The 13,874-nt window shown below is 26.4% G+C and overlaps 1 protein-coding gene across 1 annotated transcript in view; it reads left to right on the top strand.

Annotated features, from left to right (window-relative positions):
- The first annotated feature begins 12,445 nt into the window (after positions 1-12,445).
- LOC105620830 (glycogen synthase kinase-3 beta-like) overlaps positions 12,446-13,874 on the top strand; it is a 12,050-nt gene continuing 10,621 nt past the window's right edge. Inside the window, exon 1 of the mRNA XM_012202306.1 lies at positions 12,446-12,632. Within this exon, the coding sequence (XP_012057696.1) occupies positions 12,446-12,632 (187 nt within the window). The remainder of the gene's footprint in view (positions 12,633-13,874) is intronic.

The raw sequence follows: 13,874 nt of genomic DNA on the forward strand, positions 1-13,874 counted from the left end.
ATGCCAATAGTCCTACTAAATGTAATTGATGTCTTTTTTAGTAATAAATATTTCTTCTTTAAAATTTTTCTTAAAGTTTTTAATAATAATTTTTTTAATTTAATTTATTTATTATTTCACGATGCTAATATTAAATTAAGATGGTTAGAAAATAATGATTAAAAAGTTTAGGAATATCTTACAATACTTGTCAAGAATTAAATAATAATATTTACTACAACAAAAGTTCACAAATTCATTTCTCCAGGACTATAGGTAAATCTTGTTAAACTTTCGATATTGTGAAGTCTAATGATTCATGTACAAAAAAATAATAAATTATTTTTATAGACAGATTGCATCTATTTTTATATTTCAGTACAGTTCATTGTTATTAATTATCTTTAATGACATTAAATATTTACGATGATTTTTTCATATTGTATGTTTTTACATAAATTTTCGTGCACATTATGACCAGCTAGAAACTTGTAACATAAGTTAATAGATGACTCGCGTAGCGTTATTAGAGTATAAACTCTAATGAATGATTCTTTAGCATTGCGATCTCTGCAGTAAATAATCGTGACTAAAAGAAACTTTTCTGCTCTTAAGCAAATCATCAACATATGTCGATAACATAGGAATCATTTTTATCGTTTTATTATTTTAAAACTTTAATCTTTAATAATTTTTTAAAATTAATTTTAATTAAAATTGATTTTTCCTTTTTTTCTGACAAGTGTCTGACAATTCAAACATATTAATTTAATAACCATTTTAATTTGATTATTTTCGGAAACGTTAAAGTGACAAGAGTTAAATATTATACATTATACGCAATATCAAAAGATTTATTTAGAATTTATAAATCTGGCTCCTGTAAATAGCCAATGTAAACACGATTTCGTATTTCGTTACTTGTTATTTTCACAATATATAATTTTTCGTCGATCTGTTATTCTTTGTTCTACTAATGCATATTTGATTTATCATGATGAGCTTTGACTCGAATGAATATTCTATCACATCATTCTTTTTCATTCTTGCTGAATTCGATAAAATAAAATATTGATATAAAAGAACTAGAAAATACATAAAATAAAATTGATATATTAAATAAAAATGTGTATCAAAATTTAATTTCATACTTTACTAACTTGATATATGTATAAGAAAAAACTAAACTTTTTCATTAATTTGTGTTTTTTTAGTTAAATATTTTGTTTTTTATTACGCGAATATAAGTGATATAATTATAAAGAAAAATTTACTAATATTAAAAAAAAATACTTTTTATATAAATTATTATTTAATATTTATAATTTTGTATAAATGATAAAATATAATTTATACGTAATGATTTTCTTATAAATCTTTGTATTAATATTATCAATATTATTTATATATTGTTTCGAAGTCGTGTCGATTTTTTGGTCACGAAAATACGGCGTGTTCGAACAGAGACTCGCTTCATATATCCGTATGTATCGCCAGCTATTAATAGTATAGTGTTATCACCATTTTTACAGAGTCAAAAGAAAAAGAATAAACTCGCGCCCCCTTCCTTTCAGAGAATTACCCCGATTAATTCTTCGAATGCATTTGAGCAAATTTTTTCACTTTTTAAAAAAAGTGAAGATATTTCCAAGAAACCATACAACAATGTACACGTACAATTTGAAATTGATTTTACCGCGTTGTGTTTATGCAACTGTAGACAACCTATTAAGTGGCTTATATATTTAAAATTTAATGAATCTTTACACGAAGCAGCGAGACATAACAAAATATTTCATTTTGATAGTCACCATTCGGTGTGATATGTAGTTATAAATATGTTCAATCTTTGTATTACACGATAAAAAAATCATTACAAACTCAAGTTTTATTTTTAAAGAAATGATCTTTTGTTATGACATTCTTAGTGATTCAATAATTGATATTTTCATTCGAATGTTTAACATATCTTCATCATTCCTTTTTTCATTTCTTATTCGACTTATATACGGTTATTATACCCTATATTGAGATTTATAGTTCTTTGAAAAGGAACCGCCTTCATTGTGATGACAAATCGAAATTATTGGCAAACGATCAAAGCATTCAACGGACGACATCGTGACGTTGCACTTGACTGACGTCGTCCATTACGGCAGGTGCCAATATTTCCCGCAACTATGACGACATTAGACATTTACGTCATTTTTTCAATAAGGCCAACGATTATTAGAAATCGGAGAAAATTATAATAATAGAATTAAATACGTTAATATATAAAAATTGAATGTAAAATATTCTCACTAAGAAATCATTATCTTCTTTTCTTGATTAAAAAATTTATTAATGTGAAATTAATAATAAAATTAGGCCTCTATTTTATAACTTTTAACGACAATTCGTATTGTTATATTGCCATCGCACATCACCTTTCTTATCAGATATAAGAAATGTACGCATCGACAATAAATATACGCATCGATGATACACAATGTACGTAATGATGCTGACACTGTCATTAACAATAAGAATTACACAGAATAGGAACCTAGATAAGATAATTAAAGTTGGCTACGATAAAGAATAACAGATATTTTTCGAATAATCGTTCTTTGCTCTGTTTTTATTTTTTATTATTTGAATTAATAATTGTTGATCGATTTTTTTCTTTTACGAAGATACCAAAGCATTGATAAATTTTACATAATTTTAAATTATTTTAATGTGATTAAAAGTAAATAATTTTCTGTAAATTAAATTTGCAAGTTGCTAATAAAAATTAGTAAAACTTTATAAGAATTTTACAAAAAATATTGTTTAGATAAGTAAACTTTAAATATTAAAACGATGAAATTGTAATTTAAGATTTAATTTAATCTTGTTTTATTTTATTTATGTTAAGATTTAATTTGAGTAATTCTATTAAAGTAAAATATATTTGAAATTAATTAAAAAGTATAGTTCTATTATATCTATTTGCGTTTTTCTTTTTTTCCGTATACTCTATAATTCAAAAAATATTTTTAGAATTATAAGAAAAAGTGAATTATAGATTTATCAAAAAAATCTGTTATTAACATTACACTAAGAGAAAAATATCGAAGTATTGCGAAGCAAATGTTACTTATGAAATTTGATTTGACGAAATATACATTTCTGTATATATATATATATATACATCTGAAATACATCTTATTTCTATGAAATATATATTTCATTTCTGTGTGTATAAAATATATCTCATTAATTGAAAAAAAATAAAATATATGGTTTATTTGCTAGCAATAAAATTTTATTTTACCACTATAAATTTAAATAAATATTTATTTCAGTGAAATAAAATATATTTCTCATAAATATATTTTTTAGGCATCTTTTTCTTAGTATAAAGTCACGAGTATGGAATAATAACTGCATATGCATGTGTAGATACATAATTTTACGTACATACATACATATATATAGTATAATATATATGTATAATGATGAAGAAATACGAACTATTGCGATAATTATAATCCATACTAATTATCGCAATAGTTCGTATTTTTATTTTGCTTTAATCTTTCTTCATTTATTCATCTCGACATATATCGAAAGATAAAATCATAGATATCAGATAATGAAATGTTTGTTTTTATTTTTTTCGATCACAAATTAATTATTACAATAATATTTTGATAAATATAACATTATGAATATAATATTGTGATACATGGATGTTATTCGAATAACTCTTTACACTCTTTTATCTGCAATTTTATTTTTTGTTTGCTAGAATAAATATGACTGAACAAAATAAGAAATAATTTTTTTAATTGCAAAGGCTCAAAAATTTTTTTTTATTACATATAAAGCATTACAATAAATGTATGAAAAATTTATTCATTTATTCAACTAATAACATTTTAATACTTAATATGTCAAAGTTAAAGTTGGACTATAATGTATGCAATCGGATAGAATATATTTTCATTCCCTTTCTATTTGAATTGAAAACATTGCAATGTAACAGCCGCGTAAATGCAAAATATAACATTTCGATAAACGTTAATTACTAACTTCACAGAAATAGAGATGTAAATAATGTCAATAGAAATTCCATGTAGTCACGCATATTCTAAAAGACTTCGCTTGTCTGTGGCTAATTTCGCGAACAACTGATTCCGACACTGCGTTTCTGGACTCTCGGAAAACACACAAAGAAACTCGTGAGCGAATTTACACGGTATTACACGCACTCACAAAAGAAGATGGTACAAAAAGAAATGTGAATCAGCAAAATTTCGCAAGAAGACTTTGTCTGAAATTTCTCTAAAATAAATTATTTATACATATATCATACATACATATATTAGGTGTAGGAAAAAGTTCGTGGCGTTTTTTAATGTCATTTAACGGGAAAAATGCCATGAACTTTATATATATATATATGTATATTTATTTATTTATTTAGAAAGTTAATGTAATAGAAATAGAGACTTAAACGCACCAAAAAGTTAGAAGAATAATAAATATGAAAACATAATGAGTAGTTTTGTAAAATTTTACAGTCACTACTATGTTAAGAACTGACTGCTTGCATTTTTAATATCAATTTAATATTGAAATAATCAATTCATGAAAAAAATTTTATAATACTTGTGTATTAATAACTGCTTCGATTTTTTATATTAATTGACGTTGAATTGATTTTTTGTATAATTATTTTGAATTTTATAATGAACAAGTCATCATCTATTTTCATTTATAATTTATAATTTTATAAAATTAATTAATGAATGTAACTGTGGACTTTTATTAGATTTGCCAACATAGCCAACATCTATTAGAAAACATTTAATCTTGTAAAATAATTGAGATTTGTTGAAATGAATTAATTGAATATTTTAATTTTCTAAAGATTGATTTTATGAAAGAAATTTCAATTAATGTATTGCATCATTTTCGTCTTAACATATATATAAAACATTATTTTTTATAAGTGAATTTCGCATTGTGCGACATTGCATAACGAAGTAAAATGCGTCTTGAAATAAATGCGGATAAATACATCGCTAAGCGATTTCCAACCCGTCATGTATACATAATGCAAACGAAAAGTCATATGCCACGTCGTCTCATTGTTATATCTTACGTCAAAATGATTTCCGTTGACGTTGATTACAATTCGAAAAAATGCGCGCATTGTACAGTTTGTCGTGACAAAATTGCGCTGTCTCTAAAGTACTTTAGAACGTCCTCTTCTTCTCAAGCTTATCTAAAGATAACAGTGGTTCTCGAATTAATGTTTCTCAATTAGCGATGGAGATTAATTTGAAAAATAAAAGTAAAATTAGGTACGATAAAGATAGAGATAACATATACTTGTTTTATTTTGTTTCAAGTATTGAAAAAAAAATCGCATAATAGCTATCAAATGTTAAGTGAAATAATTCCAATCAAATTCAAATTAATATAATAAAAAAGAATTTTAGCTATTACCAAACTCTTTTTTTAATGTATATTTTATTTGAATAGAAACTGTGTGGAAATATCGTTACCGTTGTAAAATCACGATAGAATGGAGATTCTTTCCGCCGTTTCATGATGAATAAATTTCCACGGTCGAAGAATGCTACGTCCTTTTAATTTCCGTTCAGAAACGCGCTTAATAATAATCTATTACGTACTGAAGGGCACACGCCGCGGAATTGCCGCGACATATCTATGTTGCAATCGATAATTCACGCTGCCAGGGTCAGTGTGTTAAACCGCATATCCTGTGTACGCCACTTGTATGTTCTTCCTTAGAAATGTCTTTATAATAATTAATCATGCTTTATAATAATTAATCTCTATATATACAGTGGGAAAAAAATGTCAGGGCTTTTAAATATAACGAGAAATCCATTTTTAAACAAAAATTTTACGATGAAACATAATGCAAAAATTTTTTATGGCGTAGTTTGCTTTATAAGATATCGATATCTTTATTTAAATTGAATCATATTTTTTATATATTTTTACCTTGAGATATATTTTACAGAATATATAAAACCTTAAATAAAATCTGTGCTTGGAATCACGTAGTGATCTTTTTTGATGTCTGAAATAACTACTTATTATAATTAGTATAATATTTAGACCCGATTTTACTAATGCTTAAGATTAACTTTAATCGATTCAATTTATCTTTCAATTTATCCTTTTCTTAATCCTAAGTATAAAAAAAGTAAACAAAAAGTTAAACTGAGATAAAAGTTAATTAAAATAAGTCAAACAAAGGAGCTTATAAATCCATCGCTGATTATTGTACGAATAAATTATTCTTTATTAATTATAAGATATATCTTATAATTAATAAAGAATAATTTATAACCAACGATAAGCTTATATGCTCCTTTGTTTGACTTTGTTTAGGTTTAAAGTTTTTGACATTTTGTAAAGTTAATTACATTAGTGGACCTTAATGATTATTTGTGATTTACAGTCTTGTGTTTTTTATGTTTATTATCACTTGTGGATATTCAAAAAATAGATTGATAAAAAAAATATATAATTGCATTTAAGAAAACAAAAAACATGTATTAATGTAGAAAAGATTGGAAGCTACAAATAGATATATCGAAATAGTTTAAATTCACATATCTTATTTAGAATTTATTTGTAAAAAAGCAAATGAATAAAAGAAAAGAAATAAAATGAAATACGAATAACTGAAATGTAATGTTTAATTTAATATAAAAATTAGTTTAATGCATTAATCGCAAGATATTGAAATTGCTAATCGCTCAGTTATACCGAAAGGAATTTACATTGTAATACTTATTTTGCGCGACAAAGCTTGATCGACACGCAGCCGGTCTGGCAATTGAGTTATGACCAATTTGCGCAGCTGATCGATGATAAAAATAGATCGTGCAACGTCTGTATACGGTTATTCTTGTTACTTACCGATACACTCTTTGACCGACGATGTCCAAGACAGAGATCTGACGCAAGAATGCTTACCGATGAGCACATTTATTTTTATTCTCTTCATTTTCTCATGTTTCATACTCGTCTTGTGAATTTACAGATAAACGATAATATTCTTTTATTATTTACTTGAAGAATTATGAATACGTTAAAAAAATATTGATTCCAAATTGAATCGAAAAATCTGCAATATTCGATAATTTTGATACATTCCACAGATAAAGGATCATTGAACGAAACGACTGAAATTTTTAGGACAATCATTCGCGATCTCGTTTATGTTAATAATATATACTAATCTAGAGCCGGAATAATGTCGTCATCAAGCGGCGGATTCGGGTCACTAAGGTCGAACTGGCCGATTTTCAGTCTTTCTAAAGAGAGACGACAGAAAGAGATGGCAACTATGTAATATATAATATAATCAACGATCGGTTTTACATGGAAATACGTATCGGAAGAGTTATTTTCAAATTGCTATTTCTTAAAAAATTAATTGCTATTTATTAAAAAATTATATCATCCGAAACGAAATCAAAAGCATTTTAAAGCTAAATAATATTTTTACGTGGCATAAATAAATTTTAGGAAAAAAATTATTGTTGACGTTACAACGTCATGAAAATTATCAGAATTGTCATTTTTTTATTTCTTTGATTTCACTTTTTTTACTCTTTTTTTTTCAACATTAATCATTTTTTGCACATTTATTCGATGTTGCATTTATTTGATATTAAGAATTATTGAAAAGTTTTTAATTCTGCAAAGAAAATATTTCGCGTCTTCAATTTTTTATTTGACGGAGATAAAATTAGCTGAGAAAATTAAATATAGATAAAGAACAAGTTTTCTATAAATGGTAAACAAATTCGACGAAAGTATTAACTATTATTGATAAAACGAGAGAATTATCAATTATTGAAATGATAACAATTTTCACACTATATAGATAGAAATACTTTATCAGTTTACAGAGACTTAGCTTATCGTGTTAATTCGTATTTGGAGAAATTCGAAATATAAAATATGATGACCTCTTTCGAGTATACGAAGTAATATCTTGACTTCAGTTCTCGAGATTATTTTCATAATTCAAAAAATGTTATGTGAATTTATTATAAAATCTATTATGAAACAATTTTTTTTTTATATTTTGACTATACAATATTAGTTAAAAATGTCAAAAAGATCAGTTTAAAAAGCCAATCAACTAATATTAGCCAAAAAATTTATGCAAATCCTGAAACCAATTACAAAAAAACAGAATATTATAAAAAACAAATAATCTAGCTTATAATCACTTCAACGAAATGACAATATTTTGCTTTAGATAATAACTTTTATACAAGTAAAATACATCTAAATGAATCTTTTGCACAAATATTTATTAATTTTATTATCAAAATTAGAGTTTTTATTTATAGAATTTGATTTTAATTCATAATGCTGCGACTTTATATTAAATTTTTAAAGTATTGTAAAACATAATTTTAAGAAAGAAATTTTAAGAAATAATAAGAATCAAGACAAACAAAAATTTAATACTTTTTAAATTAGTAAAAAAATTGTAATTGAAATTTTATAGAAATATTCAAACGCAATAATAAAACAATTCAAGAAATTTTTATATTTTTGATAATGCTGAAACACAAACAATATTAATATTTCGAACAATTTAAATGCTTTTGTAAGGTTTACCATGTACTCTCCGCATTCGTTATCATATTTCTTTTCGAAGACGTGTGTACGGACTTGGATATTACTCACGTGTGCCGCTTATTTGTGTATTATAACGATGTTATCTCCTTATAGCAACTAAATATAGCAAATATTCTAACCTGCTTCGTTTAACATATGTGATATCTACGCGTTCATTTCTCGCTTTATTCGATGCAGGAATGCAAGAATCGAGTACCCAATTTTTTATACTATTGTTTTCACTTTTTCTTCACTTTTACAATTTCCTTTCAAGCAATTTAGATTTTTTTGTTAATAAAAAATTAAAATGTTAAAAAATACAGATACAATTTATTTGCAATAATAACATACACTATGTAATATAAATACATTAATTTATTCTGTTTTACGAAATTTAAATTATTTATTAAGATTTAAATTATTATTGAGCTCAGTTAAATAAGAGAAAGCTATTTACAGCTTCAAGTGCGAGTTATTAATATGTATCGTTATGACAAACAACGAAGGATATGTGCTATGATTAGAGATTATTGCGACACTATAGCGATATTATCGATGTACGTCATTATCATAATTTAAGTATCTCGTTTAACGTAAAACTTAATCGAATGTGAAAGAAATATTTATAATACACTTGAATGATTTTGCCTCATTTTGCATTGAGTGATTTTGCATGAACGTTGAATGCAGATAAATTTTCCACGAATGAAACTTCCACTTTTTCTGGTCTAATAATGTTATAAGTCTATAATTTTCTCGCGACTTCATCGTGAAATTAATACAATTCGAGCATAATAGCAAGATATTGGGATAAATTATCACATGTGTGATTATAAGAAAACTACCAAGATGTAAGATAATTATCTCTATTATAATTATACGAAACAATTTTTGTGAAAAGAAAATGCGTTTTGTATTTATTATTTTATTAAGTCTATAATCTTATATGTAAGAACAATAATCAAATATTTCAAAGCATTTTATTGCATATTTGATAATTATGGAATATTTAACTTAACAATATTATATTTATTATTAGATATAATTTATCGTCTTTCGAGTAAGAAAGACGAAGAAAGAAGAGATCTTACATTGTAAAATCGCATCATAATTCATATTCGCCCTATTTAACGTATTTAATACAGAAAGAACTCCCTAGGAGATATTATCACGGAGATATAATCACGTAAAATCATGCAGTAAACGCGAAACGCTAATTAATTTGCTTTTATCTGATTTCAACTTTTTATAGACCGAAAATTTCAATTCTGCAGGAGACGATTCGGCCTTCGTCGGAAATCGATTTAACAGAAATGGTATCTCTTTATCTACAATCGAGCGATACCGTTTCGTAAATTGTTCGCCTTATTTCGTCTTATCAGTAATCGAATCAGCAGCACAAATTCCTGGGATGAACGAAAGTCGAGTCTAACGGCTTGGATGCAATCGACGTGATTATTCACTTTCCCGGCCAAACGCTCACTCTCTTCCGGCTATTCCTCTCTTTTTCCCTCTCTATACCACTTGCAGGATCGGTTATTATGCATGGTATCAGAGAACTATCGTTTCGAATTCTAATATTTCAGTTAATCAGAAATTAAATTCATATCAAGGAAATAGTCGCGTTTATATTTTGCAAATGTCGGAAATTTTTCTCGCGCTTATTGAATTATACTTTTAGATCTAAGGGAGTAGTTCTATTTCAAGAAAAAAAATTGCAGACAATTGCAAAATAAACATTTACGTTTTGCTGAATGCGGCCATTGAATAATTTTTTAATGCTAAACAGAATGAGAACAATTGGAGAAAAAAATTTCTCAAGGAGAAATTTTATTTTATACATAATATGAATGAAAAACACGGATTTTATATTCTTTGTTATAATCAAATTGAAAAAAAATTCATTCTATCTTATCAAGATATGTTAGATGATAATTATTGTATAAGATTATAATTATTATGCAGACAAAAATATCTTAGAAGACAAAGGGTTGACCGGCGCTGTGCTCTCCCACTGCGTCATCTTGAACGACCGACGCGACGCAAGTGAAGGCTCAATCGACGGCGTGGTTGGCTTTAGTCGCGTGCCGGTAGTCCATCGCGAATCAACGCAGTTACTGCGTGTAAGTTGGCTCGGGCCGGCAGTGGTCCCGTTTGCGAATCACGTCGATCTGACACAAAGTGTGATCTCACCGTGCTTCAAGTTAATCGTTAGTATCCGTTTTGAAAACGTGATCTTTGCGATTCTAATGAAGTAAATGCACATCTTAGAAAAAAAAAGGAATCTTTGTGAATTCAAATCAAACGATTAAATCAATCGATCATCGATCTTGTGAAGAAATGCGAGGATATTGCAAATGAAGATTAAGCGATCCGTGATGGTTAATCGTTATTGATTACCTTTGAAAAGACAGACTTGAGTGATGGAAGTTTAATATTTCAGTGTAGAAAAAAATGTAGAAAAAGACTTGTTTAATTTGAACATAAGTGGTTGAAGATTTTGTAGAGACAAGAGATATTTTCCGAGCGTGATATCACGGTGTATAATCAGTCTATCGCGAAAAAGATCTTAAAAACTTTTAAAAATTTATATTTAAAATATACCATTCATCTTGTAAGTGTCAATAACTAATAATTTTTATAAAGATTGAAGACAATTATTTATTGATTATACAAGATTATAGAAGGCTGATTGATTATCATATGATGATGTAAAGGATATAAAAGTGATATATGATAGCAACTATTAATAATTTTTGTGAGAACAGTAAAGTATTAAAAACAATATCGACAAATCTTTATTGATATTAAAACTTGGAATAAATAAACGCGAATTAAATAGATGTAAAAAAATAGATGTAAAAAAAAAATTGATATAAAACTTGGAATAAATAAACGCGAATTAAATAGATGTATATAACGAATTAGTGAGATATAAAACTTAAAATAAATATAAAATTTAAAATTTTTTCAATTAATATACGTTAATTTGAGTGCCAATTTTTTATGTAAATAATAATTGAAAACAGATATTTTCCGAATTCTGTGATGGAAAATAAAAATTGATTATTTTGAAGAAAGAAATATAAACGAACTTATTGAACTTTGTACTGTGTGAACATTCGTGATATTCGATTCTTGTTAAATTCGCGACTTGAGTAATCGTCGATTCCGCAAATTTAAAGATATTGTGGAAATTATTTCATATTAAAAACGCATGAAAATACTATAAATGTTTTTAGAGAAGCAATTTAAAATACGAAATATATAATGATATATATAAATTATATGAAAATTCTAAAAGAGAATTGTATTTATAAATTACAATTCTTCCAATATAAATTAATTCTCTGAACTAAGTACAAAATAAACAAGTTAAGATAGACAAATTCTACATATTGAAATGAATATATACAAATATGTATCAATAATTGAGGATAACTTCTATCTGTGATCCAAAGCATTAAAAGCATTATAATATAATAATAAATAAATACATATTGATCTATAATATAAAAAGGAATAATAAAATTTAAAATAATAATAAAAAAAAATAATATATATATATATATACATATACAAAAAATAACAATAGAAAAAGAACTATATAATCGAAAAACGATAGTAGATAATATCTGTGATACAACATAATTAACCAAAGAGAACTAGTTGAAATCTAGTCTTTTATTTTGAAGAACTGAGTGAAATGATCAAAATCTAATTTTGATCTCGATATTTCAAAATATGAAACGAAGTAAAAACGAAGCATAATCGTGGGACTTTTCGATAATTAATCGATCTCTAGATCATGGCTCCAGCAAACAATCTTGATTGGTCAGAACCATGTCAGCAGTGGCGATATCCAAAATTCTATCCGACGGCAGCTGGACAGAAAAACGAACGTCCTAAAAGCGCTGTGGAATTGGGTGGCAAAGAGGCCAATACTGCATATAAAAAATTCTGCAAGTTCTTGCGTCGACTAAGTAGCAAGAAACGTAAGTGTATCAAACGATCGATGTACCTTGTGTATAAGCACATTAGTATTTTATAATTTTATTGCTTCAGATTTATAAAGTTTTTACATATTTTGAACCGTTACAGAATTATTAATCTTTAAACTGAAATTTTAAATTAATTATTATAGAATAATGAGAAATATTATTACGTCTATTAATATAGTTGCTCTAGAAATTTATTATAAAGGGTATAAAAAATACAGCTCTTATATATGTATATATAATAAACAGCAAGTTTTATATTCAAAATATTTTACAAAATATAAAATCTCGTTTATTTTTCACGATATTTTTATATAAAATGAGAACAATTTATTTCTACAAAAGATGTTTTAATTTTATTTCAAAAATGTAAATACATCTATATTATTAAAACCAAAATATATTTTATTTTTTATATAATTTATTTTTGAGCTATATTGATTATTGATTAGACATTTACTACTTGCTATTTAAATGCCGAGCTCTTTTTTTTAATCTTGTATAATTATCATATAATTCAATTAAATTTATTAATTAAAGTGAAATTTATTGAATAGTTAATTTTATATACGCGCGTACACATACACATACACAGAACATTAAAAAAAATTTAATTAAAATTCTATATCTAAAGATTCTGCTTTTAAATAAAAGAACTTATTTATTATGTATGTATGTTAGCAGCTCTTTGTTAATATATTATTTATAAGTGCTTCAATTTTTTCTTCAATAATAGTTCTGTGAAATTTTCTTATACATTGTCATGTCATCAAAAGAAACCGATATTACCTTCATCTTATTCTTCCGAGAAAAAAAAGTCTATTGTTCATCGACGCGTTTCAGAGTGTCATTCAATTTCCAAGACGATTTCTCGCTGATCTGATTTCTTCGAGCGATGGACCGATTTCCACGATGACGCGTTTAATAAATGTCGTCAAGTATATATGTGCCGCTTTATGTATCGAGAGCGCGTGATCCTCTGACATTTACATCGCCTCTTGGCGGTACCGTATTTACTCTTAGTCGCACCTTCCGTGTGTGATGTGGTTTTTCTATCTATTCGAGAGTGAGAACAGATCGAGAAAGCAGGAAAAAGAGAGAGAGAGAGAGAGAGAGAGAGAGAGAGAGAGAGAGAGAGAGAAGAAAGGTAAAGTAAGTAGAGTAGTAGTAGTACTCTACGTATTGTCGTCGACCGTACGTACGAACGGTACGGTCGGGTAGGTTACGTTTCCGGTTACG

The sequence above is a fragment of the Atta cephalotes genome (assembly GCF_000143395.1).
Source record: "Atta cephalotes unplaced genomic scaffold scaffold00030, whole genome shotgun sequence".
Lineage (NCBI taxonomy): Eukaryota > Metazoa > Arthropoda > Insecta > Hymenoptera > Formicidae > Atta > Atta cephalotes.